Source organism: Leptonotus elevatus, chromosome 10 (genome assembly GCF_054856555.1).
Source record: "Leptonotus elevatus isolate MCC_2025b chromosome 10, RoL_Lele_1.0, whole genome shotgun sequence".
NCBI lineage: Eukaryota > Metazoa > Chordata > Actinopteri > Syngnathiformes > Syngnathidae > Leptonotus > Leptonotus elevatus.
Window position 1 is genome coordinate 25,447,412 of NC_141248.1, and position 22,886 is coordinate 25,470,297.

The window sequence follows — 22,886 nt, forward strand, 5'->3', positions numbered from 1 at the left end:
TCCAATGTAGAAAATGCTTGTTTCATTGGCACGTTGTGAGAATTCAAAGAGTGACACCAAGCAGTTGAATTTGATTGTCTTTGTTTTCTGTTGCCAGTCAGCTTTTGGAGCGTCTTCTCATTTTTCTTCTCACGGCATTTTGAAAGGACGGCAAGCGGCGGTCTCACAAGACGTTTGTCCTCACGTCCGAGTGAGCGGGTTCCACGCCTTCACGGCGGCAGGCTTGTTTAGGACAGCGGCAGCCTGATTGGCTGTGGCAAAGCCAACAATGATGAATTGCAGCGCGCCCGAACCGCACCAGAAAATTGCCCCGATGCGCTGAAAAGAGCCAGATGCGAGAAAATGCCGAATTTGGATGGATGCAAAATGACATGACTCCTTCTTGTGACTGCAGGCCAAGTCAGTCGTTAAGATGTCTTGTGTGCTCCCGCTCGGAGGTGCGTCCCAACCACCAATGCTAAACGCGACAGTCGTTTGCACCCGACGACTTGTTGACCGACAAGACATCTTAACCACTGACTTGGCTTGCAGTCACAAGAAGGAGTCATGTGATATTGCATCCATCCAAATTTTGCATTTTCTCGCAACTGGCTCTTTTCAGCGCGTTGGGGCAATTTTCTGGTGTGGTTCGGGCGCTCTGCAATTCATCAACATTTTAGCATGACCACTACTTTGGCTACCATGATCTGATTGTTGGCGATATTTATTTGTCAGGCGATTTCTCACATGGAGTCAAACAGAAGCAATGGAGTGCGCCAGTCGTCTGATTCCTGATGACAGGAACAGCTGGATTGGTGGTGGTGGTGGTGGGGGGGGGGGTGTAATTGGTTCTGGCCGACACGAAACGTGGCATTTTCCACCCTGCCTGAAAGCTTCCAGAAAGGCTGACAAGAGGGAGGGGGGAGGGGGGGAGGCAGGAAGGGAGGGGCTCACACTCCCTCTTTTTTCCTGCCAGTCTGCTCACTTTTTTTTGTCTCCCTCCTTTATTTACCTCCTCCTCCTGTTTTCCTCGCCGGTGTGCCGACGTGGCGTCGGGCAGGTTGGTGCGTGGCGGCGCCGTCACGGGACCGAAAGGTCAAAGGTCAAGTGTGGTTGAAAATGCGCAGGTGTGACGATAGTCAAAGGTAGCGGAGAGGAGGAGGCGTGTTTGTTTTTCATGGGGTTCTGCACTCACCTGCCGTAGCCAAAACATTTGGGCTCCTCCCACTTTTCATCCAAACACACGTCAACTTGTTCCGACGCTTTGGAAATGATTTCCTTTGCGCAAGAAATGGGAGGCCATCGAGCTGAACAGTTTGAAGGCTTTTAAAAAATCCGTCGAGCCACTTGGAGGCGAAGATGTCAAGAAATCTCCATTTGAAGCTTTGATGTGGAAAGTTTTGCAAATGATGAGCGAGAAGTTTGAATGTGTCAAGAAATGTCCAAACTGTTGACGAATATGCAAAAATGTCAAATGTGGGGCTTTTATTTGGAATTTGAGGAATGGAACTACTTCACAATCACATGTTGCTTTGAATGAGCCAATCATGTTGAAGTCGGAATGTTTCAATCAGTTGCGAAATGTTGCAGAATGCCTGAAGGTGAGAACGCTATCGTGTAATTCTATTGGGAAAAGATTTTGAAAAGTAAAAAATCTTGGAATTTTGAAAAAGGCAAATTGAACGAGCTGAACATTTTTGAACTTTGAAGGATGTGAAACTTTCATCTCATTGCAAATGAAGGGGAGATTTTTTTTTTGATGGGAAATGTGACGGGAAATCCAACATGAGGAAAAGAATGTTTTGATGGTGAAGCTTTAAGACTGAAAGTGCAAACACAAACAAGCCAACAACACGATAAGAAGAAAACGTTTTTAAAAAATAGCAACGCGATATAAAAGACAACAATACCAAATGTTGTCTCCAGAACTGCGACTGGTATCGTGTAGCATTTAAATGGATGTTTGTCCAATCGTTTCATGATCGGAGCCAACAAGATTTCTTATCGCCGCCTGCAACGTGTTGACCTTTTCCGTTGCAAACGTTCCGCTCGCGCTCGTCCATCGAGGTCCATTTCGTCTCAGCGCATCATTCGAGGCCATCTTGACTTTTTGCAAACTCATTGAAGCGCAGATGCGCCGTATACGCATAGGAGTGCAATATGCTGTGAACGGCGACAGCTTCACCTCCTTCGTGCACGCATTAAACTTGCATCTAAGCATATTTGCCCGCGTACATAAGACAGACGTCTCGTCGTCAGTCATTTTGTCTTTCCTCTCGCATGAATTTGGGGAATATGTTGCAGGAGGCATTCGCAATTAAATGGACCTCAGTGCTGCCCTGGCATGTTGTGGTTGCGCGATGCTGCACGGAAGGCACGCAACTCGATGCAAACTTGAAACGGGACCAAAAACAACAACGCGGGACGACGGGAAGGTTGAGCATTTTTTGTGAGCAAGAAAGTTGGATTGAAGACGTCGCATTCCAGCAAAATTAAGCTCGTTAAAAAAAAAATCATCTACGTGTGTTGTCTTCAGAGGTGGCATGGCTCAGGTGGCGGAGTGTGTCATTTGCCCATCCAAAAGGTTGCCGGTTCGATTCTCAACCCTATCCAAGTGTCCTTAAGCAAGTGCTGAAACCTCATCGAGGCCGTGGAACGAGGAGATGGCGTTCAAGCATTTTGAATACCTTCAAGGGAGAGGAGCGCTGTGCGTGTGCGTGCGCGTGCGCGTGCGCGTTCCTTTCCAATGGTTTCCACGGTGCAGTCAAATGTTTTTCGTGTTTTACGAACATGTTGGAACGTGAAGCGCTGACATGTTCCCAGCTGTGGGAGTGAAAGACTTTGCGGTCTCATCAGATCAGCTGCGATCGGCGCCTAAGCCACGCCTCGTCCCGACGGGCCGAGCGTTACCGAACAAGCTCTCGCTTGCCTGCGCGCCGACGCCACAAAGACAAGCGAGATCTTTGTCATGAAAGAAAACAAGCCGGCGATCATCTTGAGGAAACTCCGAAGGTCCTCGGAAGACATGAAAAGTGACTTCTTCCATCAGGTTGGCGTCTGCTGTGACCTCTGACCTGTTTTTCTCAAGCCAAGCACTGTCTGCCGCCCCCTGCTGTCCGCTGTCGTCATGCCTCCTGGTGATGGTCGTCTGGAAGGTCTCCAGATGATCTGTTGACCTTCTGATGACCTTCTGAGATTTGCTCTCCAGCAGACACGAGTTGTGACTGCACGACCTTTTTTAGCTCTCCACGCACACACGGTGACAATTGTCAGAAAGAAGATACAAAAAGGTGTTCCCGGTAGCTTCTGCTGATCTCGATGGCGCAAATGTCATTGTTTTCCTTTTGCTATCAATTAAAGTAAAGTCAATTTGGAATGCGTGAAAGGCGTTGAAGGCGGCTGGAGGAAGAAATACGGCAAGGAAACCGAATCAGACCACGTTTGAAACGGCAGCCGGGAGGCAGGAATGCAAAAAGCACATCATTAGCAGACGGACTTGTTTGATCGCAGAGAGTATGAACACAGAAAAGAAAGAGAAGTGGTGCTAACATTGAACCCTGTGGGACACCGCTTGCTAAGCTGATTCAGTCAGAGACAATTTCCCTATGCTGATGTTCTGTGATGTGCTCCTTGGTGGACGGTACACACGTTTGTGTCTCGAGGTCAGCGGGGCAAATAAATAAATAAATGTTCTTGGTTGACCTTCTGACCTCTAAATGACATGTTGCAATACGCTCCCAAGGGCACCTGGGTTGTTTTTTTTATGTTTTATTTTGAATACGTATAGAAATGTGTACAATAAGGGGACTTAAAAAATAAAAAAGCACAATTGAAGATAAGAGCAAATACCCCCCAAAAATGCAGTTCGAGAATCGAAATTGTCAATACAAGTTGCCCGCTTCCACATAACCTGATCCTTTACATCAGGGGTGGCCAAGTTTGATTCCTGGAGAGCCCCTATCCAGCCTGTTTTCCACGTTTCCCTCCTGCAGCACAGTTGAATCGAATGATCAGCTCATCGGATAACGATCTTGATCTTGAATCAGGTGTGTTCGTGAAGAGCAACATAGAAAACAGGCCGGATAGGGACTCTCCCGGGCCCACCTTGGCCACCCCTGATTGACATGTGTTTTAGGATAAGGAAGTCGATTTCATTATTAATCCATAACAGTATTCAACAAATTCATATCCACTGGAAGATAATAAATATGAAATCCTAATTACATCTCAAAGTCACAAACAATCGCAAGATGGTTGACTGCTGATTGATTTCTGTGATGTTCAGAGTTTGACTTTTTGTACGAAAGTAGAAATGTCCAAACATGTCGACGAGTAGAAAAATGATGTACAAAAACTAGGAATCAAATCTCAAGTGTTTGATTGGACGCTCGGCGCTCGTCAGTAAACTTTGGACCTGCAGGAAGAAGAAGAAGCCATGACAGAACATTCTGGGGGCCTCGCGCGAGGGCGCCTGCAGCTCACCTGGCGAAGGTCGACAAGGCCAGCGCGCCGAGCAGGAACTGGAGGCCGTAGAAGCAAAGCAGCACCAAACCCAGCAGGAACTCCAGACGCAGCACGAAACTTTGCAGCAGCAGGAAGTAGACGGACAGCGTGACGCACGGCACGAGCAGGAACACCGACACCGCCGTGGTCACCGCGTGCTCGCACAGGTTGCCCTTCCACCCTGACACGCACACACGCACGCACGCTCATCACCTGTCTCCACAAACTGTCGACATCCAAATCAATAAGTTTGTCTTTGAGGAACTTTGGGGGGAAACAAGATGGCAGACTTCCTGTGCTTTTTCTCCGATGGCTTCTTGAGACTTTCCCGTGGGTCTGCTGATGTTCGACATCCCCTCGAAATCAAACTGGCTTCTTTTCTTGGACCGAACGGACCTGCCGGAAGGAAACATCTCAAGCCAAGCGCAGCGTCGGCACCCACCGTAGAAGATCCGCAGAATCTCCAGACCGAGGAAGAGCAGCAGCAGCGCCACGTCCAGAATCAGATTACTCGTCGGGTAGGGCAGCAGAAGGCCTGCCGAGAAGAAGAAGCGGACCTTGAAGATCTTGGAGAAACCCGTTAACGCTGACAGTAGCTGAAAGGAGACGTTGCCGGCGGACGACCTTTGTAGACGAACATGAGGACGTGCGCCAGGAAGAAGGCGGCAAAGTACCAGCAGTTGAGGTACAGGAGCACCTGCAAGGCAGTCGACGAAAGCTGAGGCTGCGCGTCAAGGTCACACGCACAAGGTCGAGCACGCGCACGACGACATCACGGGAAGGATACGATTGGCTGGTTGCCTGGAGACAAACGATGACATCACGGTCAAGACCTTTACTGCCCGCTTACATTCACTGGGTATTTTTCAACATTTGTTGCAATTTGCAAAACAGATTTTCTTTTTGTATGTTCATCTTTTATTTGCACTATTCTTTAGTTGGTATAAATTGCTCTATTGGGTTTCTTTGCCTTGCCTTATTTGACTGTGAAACCAGGCAAGAGTTGCAAATTAGCCGCAATTTGTCACATGATCTCTTTTGTACAAATAACGTTGAATGCATTTGTCTCTGTCCAATCAACGTATATTACAAGAAGAAGAAAAAAACAGGGACAGGAGTGACACGCAAGCATGTGAACCAGGCAGCGTTAACAACCATGACGTGACAGACTCGGAGAAGCAAGATATTCCCTATCCAAAAATGATTGATGGTAAAAACGTCAGATTTTAGCGTAAAAAGTTTCAGCTTCTGACCTCACTTCACACATTCAGGTGTGTTTGTTTTTTAAATCATGGGCTAATAAGTATTTTGGGGTAGTCAAAAACTAAAACTATGGGAGCACATTTTGATAGCATAAATCTGCAGACTTTTTTTTATGATGCATGCACGTAATTGAATGAAATTCATTGTTACGTTTTACTTGTAATGAAATACACTTCGGAGTCTGTACTGTACATGACATTATCTTAAGGACCTGCAACCGAGCTTTCCACGTGTCTGTATTTGTACTGTAGTACTTTTACTGAATCATTCCTCCTGCACAAAAATTGACGTAAAGCGAAATGAATTTGCTTGATAATGTTAGCCTGTTTTGTTAAGAACGTGTTTCGCCTTATCTAAATACTGCAATTTAACTAGTCTTACGTGTTGCTTTTCATATTAATCACATGAAAATGCGTTCAAGCTCATCAGGAAATAGAAATGTAACGACATAGGGATTTATTTGATCGGTTCAGAGACAGACGAGCTACTTACCGGGCGCCATTTCTGGTTACCCTGGAAACAGCTTGGGGAAGTGGTACTTCTTCGCTTATCGCGTAACTGGTTGTCTCCTGTTTTGCTGCTCTCTAGTGTATTACAGGAGCACTGCCGGGTGCTTTTAAATGTCGACTTTTTTCTCTTTTCTTTTTTTTTACTTTTTACATGAACGTCATTGTATTTGTTATCGGTAGCTGTTGTACTTTTAGGTTCCAACTAGAAAAAAAATAAATAAAATTTAAGTAAAAACTCCCAACGGCGCTGATTGGCTTGAACGTGGCCTTTGGTTGATGTGGCACTGCCACTTCTGCGCAGCCGCAGTGGCGCGCTCTGGCAGTAAGATGGCGTCTGTCAGGATGTGCTCGACTCTGTTGTCGTTTTTCCTTCTCAACATTTTTTACGGCCTCGTCACCGCCTTGTACTTCCACATCGGAGAAACGGAGAAAAAGTGTTTCATAGAAGAAATCCCAGATGAGACGATGATTATCGGTAAGCGCCTCGGCGACTGGGAAGCGGCCTTGCGAAAGCTAACCGCTAGCTCGCAAACTTTTGAGATTCAAACATCGTTAGTCAAAGTTGCTCGACAGTTCTTAAAGTGTGATTTAAAGCCTGGGATTTTTATTCAACTTTCTGTCGTTTCATCTAGCGATATTTCAGCTATTATACCGTTCAAGCTGTGTTGTTTCGGAGGTCTTTGATTTGTGATGCACAGAACGCATTAAAGCAAGTAGTGTTTGCGTGATGGCACTTAGTTAAGTGTTTGTGGCTGCAAGGGAAATGTCTTTTTCTATTGGCATGAAACTCACTCCGTGTTGTTGTTTGCAGGCAACTATCGGACTCAGCTGTACGATAAACACAGAGAAGAATATCTTCCGGCCACTCAGGGTCTGGGCATGTTTGTGGAAGTCAAAGACCCCGATGAGAAGGTTCGTTATTCTACGTGGAACTCGAGCCCGGCAGATAATGATTTCTCTCTCTTTCTCTCTCTTTCTCTCTCTTCAGGTGATCCTGTCTCGACAGTATGGCTCGGAGGGGAGGTTCACCTTCACGTCTCATACACCCGGAGAACATCAGATCTGCCTGCACTCCAACTCGTCTAAGTTCGCCCTCTTTGCCGGAGGCATGCTGGTGAGGATGCGCCGCACAATGCGACCGCGCTTCTTCCACCATTTGCTTTGACCGGCATTTGCCGCTTTTCCCGCAGAGGGTCCACCTGGACATCCAGGTGGGCGAGCACGCCAACAACTACGCCGAGATCGCCGCCAAAGACAAACTGTCGGAGCTGCAACTGCGAGTCAGGCAGCTGGTGGAGCAGGTGGACCAGATCCAGAAGGAGCAGAACTACCAAAGGGTCAGTGGCGATTAGAAATTGCAGGCTTTCCCGTTTATTGAGTCGAGGCACTTGGTGTACATTAAAGGGAAAAAATATCACCGCACATCAGCAGACATCATTTCCTGGTCATGCGCCTTGCCCGAGTCAACTGTTGGGTCCTCGCCTCCCCAAAAGGCCGCACTTTGGGCGGTTACTACAGATAATACCCCTTTAGTGTAACCCAGTGGCGTAAGGTGAAAAGAAAAAGTGAAAGGTGGCCATTTGGATGTTTGCCGCAGCACACTTGAGGGGGGCTGCGCTGATTTTCCTACAGCGTAGTGATGTTTACACGCGCCTGCGCTGTCGCCTGCAGTTCCGGGAGGAGCGCTTCCGCCAGACCAGCGAGAGCACCAACCAGCGCGTCCTGTGGTGGTCCATCGTGCAGACCCTCATCCTGGTGGCCATCGGCATCTGGCAGATGAGACACCTCAAGGGCTTCTTTGAGGCCAAGAAGCTGGTCTAAGCGCATGCTCGCTTGCGCGCGTGCCTATGAAGAGATGCAGTATGGAGCGGAGATGCCATGCACAAAAGTTACTTGAGACCATTACTAATATTTATGATTTTTTTAGACGGAAAATTTTGGATCATCCAGTGAAATGCGAAGTGGGTCCACGGCGTCACGTGTGGACAGATGATTATTGCAAAAGTTTAGCTGACGGCTGACGGCGCGGCGCTCGTGTGACGTCACGAATGGTCACTGCACATATGAACTCGTGTCAAACAATTTAATTTCAGTGGTTTCACACCCCCCCCCCCCCCAACCCCAACCCAAAATAAAATTTGTCTGCGAAGAGAAAACAAGTTACTGCATCCAGTGTGAATGTTGACTTTTTGATGTTTTTAATGTGTTCTACATTTGATCTATGCAGGTCGGAAGCTGAATTCAGTAGTGTGACACTGTCATGTTTGTTTCTGGATGTTTGTGTCAATATTGGATTTTAGAAAATACTTTTAAAGGTTTTGAAAAAAAGTCATCTTTTTTCATTACAATACTCGTGTTTAAGGTTTTAGCCCAATTTGCTCTTGACAAGAAAACGAGTTTGTAATGCTTTTGTTCTCATTGAAATTTGATACTTAAATGTAATGATTTGAAAGATGTTGAAATTAAAGTTACTGTAAACTATTTTTATTCTGTTGGTTTTCTGTTCCGTTGTTCAAGTGGGGAGGTAGGACCCTTCAGCATTTGTGCTTTGTTGCCGCTCGAGCAGTAGATCAGGTTGAACCCAAGCGCGTTCGGCTCTTGAGGGATGTTTTCCCCGCTCCTCCCTGATTTCGTGGATAAAAATGAAGAAAATCCATATCGGCGCTTTATTTCAGCTGACGTCGAATCCGTTTTAAAGGCGCTCGTCGCATGTCGGGCCGCATTCCGCCAATTCTCGCTAGCAGCATGTTAGCTTAGCTTGGCTACGTGCTATTGCTACATGCTACATGCTACGTGTCCAGCCTTGGAGGGAGAGGACGCCGCCGACATGAACGAGTGACTCCGAGTTGAAATGAAGTCCGATTAAACGCGAGCGCTCGTCGGCATGGCGAATATTGAGGAGGACTCACGCGCGGGTTTGAATTGTCTTTTTGAAAAAGCGAACTTTTGAAGGCTCACGATGATGTTCTCGTCCAAGAGGAAACCTGTGCTCTACTTCAAGGAGGAGAGAAGGTAAAAAGCGACTTCAGCCTGTAATGGACTGTAAGGATTTTAAATTCAAATGTATTGTTTGAAGAAATGTCGCCTCCGAAGTTGTCGAGTAGGAAGACTTAAAAGAGTAAGTCAAAAGTTTGGAATTGGACACAAACGTGGCATGTGCGCACAGCAACAGCTTAACGCTGCTTCTCAAACTTTGTAAACCACCTAAAACAATCAGCTCTGCCATTTTTACATCCCTAAAAAGTGTATTTAATCATTTTAGCCAATGTAACGTGCACACGCTCGACCTGAAGGGTAAAATTAATTGAAAAAGTCTACGCAGATGTTTAAAACCATTCAAAGGATTGAATCAATGTGTACAGTATGCACAATTCAAATACAGTCTGTGAACTGAACGGACAAAATGTGGAAAGTAAAAATGAAAGTACTGTACAAGATTTTAAAAAGAGAGTTTTTAGCATAGCTATAAGCTTCATTCTGACGCTTGATGTAATGTCCTAAATTTGGTTTAGTTCAGTGATTGTTTCCCATATCACTTAAGAGAGCTTACTTTGTGCTTCATCAATGATAGAGAGGGGGGGGGGGAGGGGTCATTTTTCACTTCATTGGGGAGGATCCTACTAAAAGCATGTTGTTGCATCAACCTGCTGTGATTTGATGGAATGATTTCAGTGCTCGTCAAAAAACAAACTTCCCCAAAAAGCAAATGGTGCCTGACGTCTTGTTGGTGTGTTCAGGTTAGCGTGGGGCCGCTGTTCGGTGTACAAGCTGTTCGGCCTCTGCCTGCTGCTGCTGCTTGCGTCTCTGCTGTGGCTGCAGCTCAGCTGTTCGTCAGACATGGCCGCCGCCGCCGCCGCCTCCTCGCAGCGGAACGGACGCCTGCCGCAGCAGCCGCCGCCGCCTCCGTGCCGGTCCGAGAGCCGCCCGCAAGAGGAGGCGCGGTGGGGTCCTCACAAGATGTCGCTGTTGATTCCCTTCAGGGAGCGCTTCGAGGAGCTGCTGGTCTTCGTGCCCTTCATGCACGCCTTCCTCAACAAGAAGAAGATTGCGCACCAGATCCTCATCATCAACCAGGTGGATCACTTCAGGTGAGAGCCAGTCATGGCTTCCGACAAGTTACGCGGGATCACGTTTTGGGGACGTCTGGCCTGTTTGCTCATCAACCCAACCGGCAGGTTCAACCGGGCGTCGCTGATCAACGTGGGCTACCTGGAAAGCGCCAACGACACCGACTACCTGGCCATGCACGACGTGGACCTGCTGCCCCTCAACGAGGCGCTGGATTACGGCTTCCCGGCCAACGGGCCCTTCCACGTGGCCTCCCCGGAACTGCACCCGCTCTACCACTACAAGACCTACGTGGGCGGAATCCTGCTGCTCACCAAGAAGCACTACCGCATGGTAACCGCCGTTTCCGCGGCAGCACCTTCACCTTTTGGCAGGAGAACTTTCACATTTGGACACAATCGAGTTTGCACTTTGGTTTGATGTTGCAGTCATCGCTTTAATCTCATCATTTGACATGATCAATTCCCAATTTTCATGTGATCAAGTTCACATTTTGACATGATCAATTTATTTTCACGTCATCAATTTCTCATTTTGATGTTACCAATTTCATGTTTCCACATGATCAATTTTCGTTTTGACGCGATGTCACATTTCGATGTGATCCATTTCACGTTTGAATGAAAAGTGTTCCAAACGCACGTTTCTGTATACCGGCAGTGTAACGGGATGTCCAATCGTTTCTGGGGGTGGGGCCGCGAGGACGACGAGTTTTACAGACGTCTGCGAAAGGCCAACTTGCAGGTGAGTGTCACCTGACGTCTTTTCAAAATCCAAGGCCGATGATTTCCCAAACCCAGTGGTGTCGTTGGCGTCCATTTGCAGCTGTCCCGGCCGGTCGGCATCACCACGGGCTACGAGACCTTCCTGCACGTGCACGACCCGGCCTGGCGCAAACGGGACCAGAAGCGGGTGGCGGCCCAGAAGCAGGTTGCGCAACTTTTGCTTGCTTTGAGCACTCCAACAAAATGTCACTGAAAAAACGTTAGCAGCCTGAAATGTGCTAACTAATTAAATTGATTACATTTGTATTTATGTTTTTTTTTTTTCATTTCATTTCATAATTAGTTCATATATTGTGAATAATGACATAAAAAAAAAGTGCTATTTGGTGAATTCTAGCTAGCCTGCTTGCTATTCCACATTTTGACACATGGTGGCGTCAGTGGGGAAGAATTTCAAACGGAGTTATTTTTCCAAATTGCAACTTTTTTTTGTGGCGTGCAGGAGCAGTTCAAAGTGGATCCTGAAGGGGGCCTCAGCAACCTGCGCTACCAAGTGGAGTCCCGCCAGGAGCTGACGATAGGGGGCGCCCCCTGCACCGTCATCAACATTAGGCTGGAGTGCGACCAAGACCAGACGCCCTGGTGCCTCCTCGCGTAGGACACGCATGCACACAAACATACAAACACGCACACTCGCCTTTTATTTTGGAGAGCTCCTGAACAGGAAGCAGATGAGGAGAACAACTTTCCAACACATTCCATCTATCACATTAGCATTATTAACAACTCAAACAAAACTTCTTCTCAACAAATTTAATTGGGAAAAAAAAAACGTCAACATTATTGTTCAAATGAAAGAAAAAATAATGACATTTCATGTTTTTATGGCATTAAATTATTGCCGAATGATTTAGAATTGAAAATAATAGGATGGGGAAAATGTGTATGAAGATTGTTTTACTACAATTTTATTTTTTGCATTAATTTCGCATTGGTTTGCTCTCCAAAATTCATTCATTCATTTTTTATTCATTTATCTGATGAAATAACTGCTTGGTTGCTTTGTTATAAAGAACAAAATAGGGGGGGGGGGGGTGATTGAAATAAAAAATGTAGATAATTGAAGGTTTTGTGAAATATGTAAATTGGAAGTAAATGTTATGAAATAAAAGTAATTAAAGATAAGTTATTATTATTATTTTTAATTTAGTGTTACAAAAATTGGTTAATTCAAAATGTTTAATACATTTTCTTAAATTATTTATCTTAATAGTCAATTGTGTATTTTTTATTGCAAGTTTTTAAAATTGTATTAAATAATTGGTTAGTTGGTTTAAATTATGCTAAATAGTGAGCAGCATTCTATCATTGAAATAAACAATTTTATTTGCTGCATTCATTAATTTTTTTGAGTGTAAAATGATCTTTTTGTTTGTTTAAAATATTTATTTTGTATTCATGGATTTATTTTGAATAGTAAAAAGCAAACATACTGTAGGTACGTCGGTTAGAAAAGCCAAACGTGGCCCCCGAGAACAAAAGTCTGCACACCCCTCAACACAGCTAGCAGCGCTAACGTGTACCCTGGCTTTTTTTTTTTTTTTTTTTTACTCAGTCTTGATATCAAGTGGACAAGATACAAGACAATTATTTAATTCTTGTTGTCTTTTTCCTATTTAAGTGCTGTTCCTTTTTTTAAAGTGTGGTTTTGCTTGAGGAGCGCCACGGACGGACGCCATGTTACTTGTTGTAAGATGATGACATCACTGAATGAGATGAATGATTATGATGATAATCAACCTCAGACTGCCGCATTTTTTGGGGTAATAAATGATAACAATATGATATTTATTTATGTATTCATTCTGTCCCTTTGTTGTCCTCTGCCCCTTCCTCGTGTTCAACTGTCTCCAAAATTTGGGACATCCGGGCAACGACTTTTTCTGTCTGCGTGTTTATGTACGGTCAATTAGCCCTTTTCTAGAGTTTGGCCAATTAAATACCGTGGCCCGATAACAGTACATTCCAAATTTCTCATGAAACAGTAAATGCTGTTCGGTCTCGGAGTTGTTCAGAATAGTGTCCTTTAGGCCGCTTGCCCACTAGATGGCGCTCCGACTACATTCATTCCAATATGCATCTTTCTTGCTACGCCAACTGCAGAGCGAGCGCTTGTTCTTAAAGCTTCTGTTGGAGTTGAACTCTGTCTGAACATCACAACTTTAAAATGCAACAGTCAAACGTTCTCTTCTAAGTCGACTCGTCATGTCTGAAGGTGGCCAAGTGCACCGCGAAATCGGCTGCTCATGTCTGATGGAGCTTGTGACATTCTTGTCGTCGTTGCAGTGTGTGCGTGTTTCGTGTCGCTAACGGCTCGTCTCCCGTCTTACTGCCGCAATTTGTCTCGTGGATCTTTCTGGAAGCCATAATTGACACTTTGGGCCTCGGGCCGACATGTTGACTTTTTACGAGAATTCGTCATAATTACATGCTCGACTTGGGCTGAGAGGAGCCCCGCGGCCATCTTACACGCTCGCTTAAATGTACAAAAGATTGATCTGGTGGCAAATGTCACATGAGATCTCACCAACAATTCAACCTTTCGTGTCGAAGTAAAGCAGTGAGGACAAAGCAACCAAAGAACACTTTTGCAAAAGATGAGACATTTGCATAATTGTTTGGAATGCCACATAAGTCCAACAAGTGAGGAGATTTGTGATTGGCTCTCTGGAGCTTTTGGGGGCGTGTCCGAGGGGTCCTGCAGGCAGCGGCCGGGCACCTAAAGGCTGAATACTTTGCGTCCATCTGTTTGTCGGCAACTCGTAAAGTTCTGAACGTTCATCATCGACTGACGGGACGTTTGTTGTCAGAAGGGACAAACGAGCGACGGACGACGTCCACTCGCGTGAAAAACAAAACGGCATACGCCGCCAAGCGTCATCTGTCCGTCGGATTCGCCTCCATCTGCTCACTGCCTTTTGGTTATTTTTGAGTTTGTGCTCTTTGCAAATGCTCATTTTAATCATGCTAATAAACGCGCTCGTTCAGCAATCCATCAAGTTGCTTTTGAAGGACCACAAGTCATAATAGATCAACGTTAGTTACAGACCAATATGTTTACGTATTTTTTTCTAGGGGCGATAGCAATTATTCATAGTCTGCGATTTTTCAAGCCAATATTAATTTGCAGTAGCAGAAAAAAGCGTAAAAAAAAATCTTTGTTGAAATGGAGTTTTTCTTTTAAATCGAAATATATAAAGGCTTTGTTTAAAAATGGTGGGGGGGGGGGGGGGTTGCAGAGAGCTCCCCGGGGCATCACCGTGTTAAACTAAATTAAAAACTAAGCAAGTAAAAAGCTACCTAAAGTTTTATACTGGAGATAAAGTTTTCCAAAAAGTCAACATCATTTCTTAAAGTCAAGTGGAAAAATTGAAATGAAATTGAAAATGGACAACAAATGCATGTGAATGTAGCTCATTTGGGGTTTTCGTCAGGGTTCGTAAAAGGTTGCGAAAGAACTTGACAGAAACATGGACTGAACATGTTGAAAATGTCTTTGCCACACGTAAACATCTTACAAATCCTGATGAAAACCAAAAACATTGGCCGCACAGTGAGATGGCAGCTTTATTATTATTATTATTATTATTAGGCACACTAATAAACATTTCAACGTGTTATTCCACATAATAATGTACATAATGCCATCACATTAGTGCCAATGGAAATCCGAGGACGCTTCTGCCAAATAATGTTCAAGAGATAAAACTACAAAAAGATGATATCACGTCTGTTGCCGCAGCTACCTCGAAAATGTTTCTGTACGGTTTCTAACCCTAACCCCATTACAAAAAAGTGAAAGATGTCTCCGCCTCCAAAGTGACCTAACCCTAAAAACGTCCAAACTCAAATCTGGTTGACATCAGAAGACGCGAGCCCAACTTGGCCCCTGGACGCGGTTCAAGGTGGCACCCGAAGGCAACCGCACAAACGTTATCTCCCAAAAACGGCATCCCAAGGCGAAGCTAATTTGGTTGGCTAACTAGCTAGCGTAGCTCCTGAAGGCAACACGGCGCCAAGCAGGTGCGGACGGCGAGTAAACAAACGCGAGCGATGGTGGGCTGTTCTCACTGGGGATCACTTGTGGACTCTTGCATGCCTCCTGGGGGGGGGGGGGGGCAACAGGAAGAGCCTGGGGACACACGCACACACCTGGAGACAAAGGGGGTGTCTTTCATGAGCGCACACGCCCATCTGTCGAGGGGCCGCTGGCGGGATGCGGTCCGGCAAGTCGGATCACAACATCAGAAAAAGTTTTGATGGACAGCTGTGACGAGTGACAGACCCCGCCCCGCCCTTCATGTGATGACATCATCACGCACACCTGCTTTGGTCCAAACCCAACTCTGCATTTTTGCCTGTCACTTTCCCTTTCATTGAGGCCTTCTGTGTGTGTGTTGTGATTTTTTTTGGGGGTGGGGTCGGGTGGGGGGGGGGGGCTTCCTGTTGCTAACTTATGGGCATCACAGGTGACTCACCTGTGTCAGTCTTGATGTTTTGGATGTGTGCGTTGTCATGACAACAATTGAGTTGGATGAACCTGTCAATCATTTTGTTGACCATCCAGCCTGCTTTTTTTCTTCCTGTCTCCCTCCTCCAACACGCCTGAATCAAATAATCAGGCTGCTTGTCAAGTTGTCAGGCTTCTGCAGAGCTTTAGCGGATGAGCTGATTATTATTATGATGATTATGATGATTATTTTAACTTCTTGCCTATTTGACATGCATGAGAAGAAGGAGCTGCTTTCAATCTCATTGTATGACGTGTCGTGCGTGTGCGTGTGCGTGCGTGCGTGTGTGGTGACGAGAATGTTGAACATGTTTTGTGTGGCTCCAAATTTGGCATCCATAGACGGGAAAAAGAAAGTCGAGCTGGAATAGCGCCACATAGTGGTCACATGGTGCTCATCATGCCAAAGTCTAATTGCTCCTTAATTTGTCTCCTTGTCGCCTCACATTCACTCGCACACAAGCTCTGTGTGTGTGTGCGTGCGCGCGCGCCTCACCTCCTTCCAAGCTGTTTCTTTGCTCACACACCCAAAAACTCAAATCGTCACTTCTATTCAACCTTCTGTTGTCCTCCTCTCATTTCCTCTCCTCCCTGCACACCTCCCGCAGCCCCCCTCCTCAGCCCCCCCCCCTTTTTTACACCCCCCTCCCCCATCTGCGCCCCACAGCGAGTGTGAGTGTTTTAATTGTGCTGAGCTGGAATCAATTAAGTGCGGGATCAGTAGGGGGTGTTTACACGACTTCCACGCACACACCCCATTGCAAAGATGCTCATTAGCATCAGCGCTAGCATGTCGTGACACTTGCGGGTAATCATCTCAATTAGCCACAAGCTCGCTCACTCGCTTGAACGATGACAAGATGTCATGACACGCTCAACATGTGTCCGAGTGACTCTTGCGTCCTGATTGGTCGGCAAGTTCGCATTTGACCGCCTGAAGGCTCGCAGTCGACACGCTGACGTTAGCTCGCAAGCTAACTTAATCAAAGAAGCACGTTTTTTAGCTTGTTAGTTTGTTATCTCCGCTTGCTTGAAATGTAGATTTACAATTGGCGTGCCGACCCCCCTGCCCCCCCCCCCCCTTCCATCCCTCCATGGCGGTGCTTTACGTGTGTTTAAGTGAATATCAAAACATCCGACCCAAATAACGCGAGTGGAACGGACGCCGTGGGTTGAACGTCAAACATGACTTCCCGCACCTTCTGCGGACTGTTTAAGCTCAGCGGTTAGCGTTCTGCCCTCCTAAGCTAAAGACACGATGGGGTTGCGGGTTCAACCACGTTCAGTAAAAGTGCATTTTGACATGAATTCAAATGTGGCAGTTTGTCTTGATCGCTGTTGGGCGGGATGCCTCCACCTCCAAAATGTGGTTTTGCAACCGCGCTTCTTGATAGCCAGAATTTGAATGAGATGTTTCACTTGCCTTAGCTGGACAAATAAAAAAATGAAGGTCCCAAAAAATGGTGGACTCACACGCCACAAAGGGAGTTAGGCATGCAAGTTAGCATGACTGTTAGCATGTGGCTAACCTTCTTGTGCCGCCATTCAAAGTGTCAACAGGGGCTGACAGGAAAGGAGGCCTTGTCAGGCCCGACCTTAACGAGTGGGAGGAGACGCCTCATGCCGATGGGAAGCGGATTATCCCGCTTTTGTCCCCTTGGACCAGCTCAAAGAAACTCACAATACCCCCCCCCCTTCCAACCCCCAGGACTGAAGTGCCCCGGGCCCACAATGCCCGCCGACTGAGGTCTCTTTCACCCCGTCACCATCCTTCGGGACAACGGGACTGCCCGCATGTCCCGCCCTGCGACATCAGCTGTCGTCACACGTCAGTTCTGTGATGTCATCACAAAAGTCGACAAGGACGTGATTGGCCTGACGTGTCACATGACTGACGTGATGCGATTCAGATGACGTTGAACAGGCCGAGCGTGTTTGTGGACGGGCACGACGGATTGGACGTGTTGGCGCCAGCGGCCCTCTTGGTCACGTGACGTCACAAGCGCTTCGGCGGCCATGTTGGGGTCTCGCGTGGGTGTTTAGCGGGCCGACGAGGAGATGAGCAGTCGCAAAAAAAGATTGCGAGGCGACCAGATGGTCGATCACTCAGGATGCCTCGGTCGCCTCGGCGACCGGTCAGTGAGCAGTCGCGGACGCATATGTTCGTCCCTGCGGCCAATCGGACATGAGCTTGTTTGGACGGCAGCAAACTTCAGCGCCGGTCCGATTGTCGTTTGGACTTCTTGCATGATTGCATCTTCGCCACCTTTGCTTTGAATTGTCTTCGTTTAGTCGAGTCTGTCGTGTGAAGCGTCCTCGGGTGTCACGAAAGGCGCTGATGACTTACATTTATTATTATTATTATTAATAACAAAACTATTACACACATCGCAAACACACACATAGGCTACAATAACACGTACAAACACACAATCACACACACACACACACGTTTAACACGCAGTGACACGTGTGAAGCATACGTCAAGTGTTTTCCCAGGTTTAACTACCATTGTGGGGACCGACTTGGAATTGTGGGGACATTTTGGTGGTCCCCACAAGTTCAGACCTTTTTTTGAGGGCCAAGACTTGGTTTTAGGCTTTAGGTTTGAATTGGGTTATGGTTGAGGTTAGGAAAAGAAATGGGGGGAGGCAATAATTTTTTATGCTTGGGGTTTTAGGGGGAGGGGCTAGGAAATGCATCATGTGTGTGCGTGTGGGGGTGTGCGTGTGTGCGTGCTTGGAAGAGAGGGAAGTGGCCCCATCCCTCCTCAGTTGCACCCACTCTTCTTGTTTGGCGTTAACACCTCAGATGTTCTCAGGATGGGCGATTGGGGGGGGCGGGGAGGCTATAGGAGGGGCTTATGGGGGTGATAATGAAGATAACACCTTGTCACACACAAATGTCCGCACGCACACACACACGCATTTAACGCAGGTGTAGAAGCATGTTGCCAGGTGCTTACTTGCTTGTGAAAATGTGTGTGCGTGTGTTTGTGTTTGCTGGCGTTGGTGGGAAAAGTTTCATGCGTCCCCGAAAGGCCGCCGCATTTCATTAGTCCAGCAGCAGGAGGAAATTGTGAAGTCCCGATTTCGATTTTTTTGTGAATTAAGGAAGCTCAGTTTTCCCAACAGCCACTTTTTTTTATAAATTTTTTTGCTTTGTTGTTTTCTGGAATTTTTTGAGCACAAATCGAATGTTGATGTAATTCCCCGAGGCGGACGGACTGATGGACGGTCCGTCAGTCCGTCACTTGACGTTTTGCTGTCGATGGACGGAACGCCAACGGAAACTTGGACAGTCTGCATGAGCGCTGACGAAATCGCCTTCAGCCATCGCGGTTCAAAAAATAAAAAAGAACCACGACGAACTCACAATGACGGCTTTCATCTATTTTAGTGAATTAACATGACTTCGTAAAAGACGACTAATGTGATGTCATCAGAGTGAATTCTCGTGACACGTGCCAACGTGTTTCATGCGCTCGGCCTCCTTAACTGTGGTGACCATATTCCCGTTTCCCAAAAGAGGACACTCGCCTCGGCTTTGAAATTGTGCTAGCAGTCGCAGGTACGCAAGCGGACATTTTCATGAATTTATCCAAACAGGACGTAAGAAAATGGTCTGTCCTCCCAAAAGAGGACGTTTCTTACGCTTGCGCCGTCACCCGAGCAAAAAAATGAGCGTCAACAACAATGACGCGTGGCTACGGCTAATCGGCTAGCGGGGAATGTCAACAACACTTGAGCACTCGCATGCTCACGATTGACAAGAGAAAAAGTATTTCAGTTTAAAAAGACAACATTTTCAAATCATTATTTTTATTATCATTATTACAATTTCTTGTTTTTCATGTTTTTCTATTAAAGATGAGTTTGTGTGTGTGCGTGTGTGTGTACACTTCAAATGACATAAAGCGCACACACACACAAAGCTGTGTGGGCATTTAGTGTGTCTGTGCGTGTTGGCGTTGCGTTGGCACGGTTGCGTTGGCCATCTGCGTCTGGCGCTGACATCGGCGCTAATGGCGGCGGCTCGTGGCGCCTCATTAGTGAGTTAGCCATGACGGCTCCATCTGATGCGTCACTTGTTCGCAGCTAAACGGCTGAAAGAGTCAACAGCAAAATGGGGAAACAACTCGATGGTGAGAGGGCCAAAAGTGCTAAATGGCGAAAAAGTCAACGGCTAAATTGTTTAACTGATCCTTTTTTTAACAGCTTAAATGGATGAGCAGATAAAAGGCCAAAAAGGACTTCATGGCTAAAACTTCAAATGCAAATGTTGAACGGATATGAAAATGGAACACGGCCGCATGTTGGAGCAGTCAGGCTAACCGCTAACCTTACGTGGCGGCCATGTTGGCAGGGGCGACAGTGGCGTCAAGGACATTGAAATGAAGTTAGAAAATGGATCATTTCTCAACCAATTTTTGTGTGGTTGACTTTTTTGTCATCGCCACAACAGAATGCACAACATTGGAATCAAAAAAGAAATGATGTATTTGCATTCGTCAAATCGTTGCCCTAATTGTTCATCAGTGTCCGCCCACATGCTTGTTCTGTGTCTTTTCTTGCCGTCTGCATGGAAAGCGATCGCTTTGCCCGTCCTGGCTTCGCATACCCGTCGGCACGCAATTCAAAAGGGGCGTGTCATAGTGACTTGTGTTCATATCTATGATGCTAACAGTCAAAGGGCTAAATAGCAAAACGGCCATAAGTGTAAATAAATAGCTCCGAAGCGTGAAATTCAACAGAATGAGAATTGTCCCTTTTTCCCAAGACGCAGAACGCACACTTTTAAGGAGAAGCACGAGGAGGCGTCAGCCGTTGCCGATGTCGTCCGTCTGTCTATGGCCGGCGCGCGGGTACGGCAGCTGGAGGTTCAAAGGTCAAGCGTGTTCCGCGTGGAACCGCTTGTCGACAATGATGGGCGGGAGGGGCTCCAGCGGGAGGGGCTCCAGGTGGGAGGGGCTCCAGTGGGAGGCGCTCCAGGTGGGAGGGGCTCCAGGTGGGAGGGGCTCCAGCGGAAGGCGCTCCAGGTGGCCATCTGCAGCTGAACAAATGATGCTCCTTTTTACCGAGAGGACTGCAAACGCATCACACGCGCGTCTCAAGTCTTGCTAGCTTAAAAACAGATCAATGCTACATAACTAAACGGCTAAACGGCTAAATGGCTTCATAGCCAAATGGATCAATGGGGAGAGACTGAATTGTTATTTTTAGCGGAACGGCTAAAAAGTACGTCAGGTTGACAGACTTGTTCTTCTTTTCTGCGCATCATCGCCTTCTTGTCAAGTTTTGGCGAGCGGTCGGAACCAGCAAGGCCGGAGTCAGAAGCGCCGTATGAATTTTGCTGAAGTTCCCATCACGCGTTCCGGCACCAAATTCGTGTTTGCTTTTGTTGTTGTTTGCGATTTCAAAGTCTGCTAATAATAGTTGCGCGGGTGCGTTGCGTGCCGTTGCCAGCGCGGTTGTAAAGTTGCAACGCGAAGCATATGCAGTCCAATCTGTTGCGTTATTTACGGCCAACGTGCACGAGCGTTTCACGCGTCGTCTTCCAGCGCCGCGTGATTCTAATTAACGCGTCATTAAAAGCATCGTTCGCATCATTATCCTTTCGCGCTTCCGCCAGCCAGCCCGCCAGGCGGCAACGGCCGCGAGAAGAAAATGTGAACAAGACACAAAACAGAAAGAAACGCATCACAAGGACACGTTGACCAAATCTTTCCATCTCATGGCGGGATTCGGATTTTCTATTAAAAGCACATTTGATGTGAAGCTGAACGCTTCAAAGTTGACGGGTTTTGATTTCACGGCGCGGCCACGGGTTGGTGGCTGTCGATCATAATTCATCACGTTTCGGATTTCATCTCTTGATCGCAATCGCGATCGGACTTCGAGCGGGGACACCAAAAGAATCCAAATGCAATCGGGTCAAGTGCGGTTCTTATTTTTCACCTTTTCAAAGTGTCCGTTGAGAAGGTTTTGTTGCCGTTGACGACGGCCAATCGGCGCATTTGCGTCATGGCAACACGCACGCACATTTGACTCATGTGTGTTGTCATCACAGCGTGAGCCTTTTTGAATGGGAGGCGGCCATCTTTTGCGCGGCGGCGTGACCTTCAGCCAAATCTCTCGGCTCATTTGCGTGCGGGGGCGGGGCTAAAGAGGCCGCGCTCAAACATTCAAACGTGGGTTTTTGACTGAGCGAGGTCCGCGGGTGCGCTCGCGTTGATTTGTCACTCGTATCGCGTGCGCGACGCACAAAAACGGCAACAAGAAAAATGTCATTGACATCGACGAGATGACGACGCGAATGATGACGATATCGACATTCGATCGATATCAACATCAATGACGCCGATCGTCGTCAATGATATCGATCCCTTTGCTTCATCAAAGCCCCAATTGGCTATTTCATGAATATTCATTTACGCTCTTCTCAAGCGAACAGCGTGCGAGCCAACGCACACAAACGAGTAAAGACCACCTCATTTGAATATAAATTGTGTGGGGAAAGTGTTAATTAACCTAACGAGCTTCAAATGTTCACACACCCTTTTGTCTTAACTGATTAACATCTCTCACACACACATATATATATATATATATATATGCGTGTGTTTATATCTGTCCCGTATTCCATAATGTGTGTGCGTGATGCTGCGTTTTCTCCTCTTTCTTCTTCCATATGACTTGCGTATAATTAGCATGTCATTATAATGCCATTACGAGGTGTTAAGTCATTAACGCCTTTGAATGTTCTTTGGCACCAAAACCTTTCCACGGCCAAGTTGACATTTTGGGTCGTTCATCTGTACCTGGGCTACTTTGAAGCACTTTGTTTGCATATTTGTTGCATATGCAAATGCTTGACTTAATTGCAAACGTTGACATGCAAGCCGCGACTTCAATTGTACGCACGCCGCAAAATGTATTTGACTTTCCTGTCAAGTATTTACCTGTAAGCAAGTACTTGCCGTGTACTGGACTTGGGCACAAAAGTGGGCGGGACAATCAAGTGGACAAGGAAAATTGCGGAGTCATTAAGATGTCAAAAAAGAAAAGACATTTTTTATGACCGACTTCATTTCCGTCTGCGGGCGTCCTCGTTTGTTTCCATGGCAACACAACGGAGGCCTGACTTCGGATGGCGGATTCTCGCGAGGACTCGACAGCAATGAAGAGAAAAGCTCATTGGATTGACTTTTATTTTTCAAACGTGAACACCGGAAGTACAAAGTGTTCCACTTTTTGGGCCCCGCCCCT

The 22,886-nt window shown here is 46.7% G+C and overlaps 3 protein-coding genes across 4 annotated transcripts; 2 read left to right on the forward strand and 1 right to left on the reverse strand.

Annotated features, from left to right (window-relative positions):
* Positions 1 to 3,740: 3,740 nt before the first annotated feature.
* tmem216 (transmembrane protein 216) lies at positions 3,741 to 6,269 on the reverse strand. Of its 2 annotated transcripts, XM_086087428.1 has the most exons (6): positions 6,238 to 6,269; positions 5,270 to 5,283; positions 5,107 to 5,200; positions 4,925 to 5,017; positions 4,462 to 4,663; positions 3,741 to 4,393 (listed from the first exon to the last, which is right to left on the reverse strand). In XM_086087428.1, the coding sequence occupies exons 1-6, from the start codon at positions 6,245 to 6,247 to the stop codon at positions 4,378 to 4,380; spliced, it is 429 nt and encodes a 142-aa protein (XP_085943554.1). In that variant the 5' UTR covers positions 6,248 to 6,269; the 3' UTR covers positions 3,741 to 4,377. The 2 variants fall into 2 exon arrangements, with proteins under 2 accessions (XP_085943554.1, XP_085943553.1); XM_086087427.1 differs by lacking the exons at positions 3,741 to 4,393; positions 4,462 to 4,663 and having other exon boundaries at positions 4,670 to 5,017.
* A 261-nt stretch (positions 6,270 to 6,530) lies between these two features.
* LOC147167777 (transmembrane emp24 domain-containing protein 9-like) lies at positions 6,531 to 8,735 on the forward strand. The gene is made up of 5 exons (XM_086087694.1): positions 6,531 to 6,729; positions 7,066 to 7,166; positions 7,243 to 7,368; positions 7,445 to 7,591; positions 7,926 to 8,735. Exons 1-5 carry the CDS (start codon positions 6,531 to 6,533, stop codon positions 8,073 to 8,075), a joined length of 723 nt encoding a protein of 240 aa, XP_085943820.1. The 3' UTR covers positions 8,076 to 8,735.
* Positions 8,736 to 8,824: 89 nt separating this feature from the next.
* b4galt7 (xylosylprotein beta 1,4-galactosyltransferase, polypeptide 7 (galactosyltransferase I)) lies at positions 8,825 to 12,898 on the forward strand. Its single transcript, XM_086087693.1, has 6 exons — positions 8,825 to 9,266; positions 9,992 to 10,342; positions 10,430 to 10,655; positions 10,983 to 11,066; positions 11,148 to 11,252; positions 11,550 to 12,898. The coding sequence occupies exons 1-6, from the start codon at positions 9,214 to 9,216 to the stop codon at positions 11,703 to 11,705; spliced, it is 975 nt and encodes a 324-aa protein (XP_085943819.1). The 5' UTR covers positions 8,825 to 9,213; the 3' UTR covers positions 11,706 to 12,898.
* Positions 12,899 to 22,886: the final 9,988 nt, after the last annotated feature.

Excerpts from the sequence above, each read along its gene's own strand:
- LOC147167777 (XM_086087694.1), top strand. The coding sequence starts at position 6,531 with ATGTGGCACTGCCACTTCTGCGCAGCCGCAGTGGCGCGCTCTGGCAGT. Across the intron at positions 7,167-7,242 it reads TCAAAGACCCCGATGAGAAG|GTGATCCTGTCTCGACAGTA; the intron begins GTTCGTTATTCT and ends CTCTCTCTTCAG. Across the intron at positions 7,592-7,925 it reads AGGAGCAGAACTACCAAAGG|TTCCGGGAGGAGCGCTTCCG; the intron begins GTCAGTGGCGAT and ends TGTCGCCTGCAG.
- b4galt7 (XM_086087693.1), top strand. The coding sequence starts at position 9,214 with ATGATGTTCTCGTCCAAGAGGAAACCTGTGCTCTACTTCAAGGAGGAG. Across the intron at positions 10,343-10,429 it reads AACCAGGTGGATCACTTCAG|GTTCAACCGGGCGTCGCTGA; the intron begins GTGAGAGCCAGT and ends CCCAACCGGCAG. Across the intron at positions 11,067-11,147 it reads TGCGAAAGGCCAACTTGCAG|CTGTCCCGGCCGGTCGGCAT; the intron begins GTGAGTGTCACC and ends GTCCATTTGCAG.
- tmem216 (XM_086087427.1), bottom strand. Across the intron at positions 5,018-5,106 it reads CCTCATGTTCGTCTACAAAG|GCCTTCTGCTGCCCTACCCG; the intron begins GTCGTCCGCCGG and ends TCTTCTCGGCAG.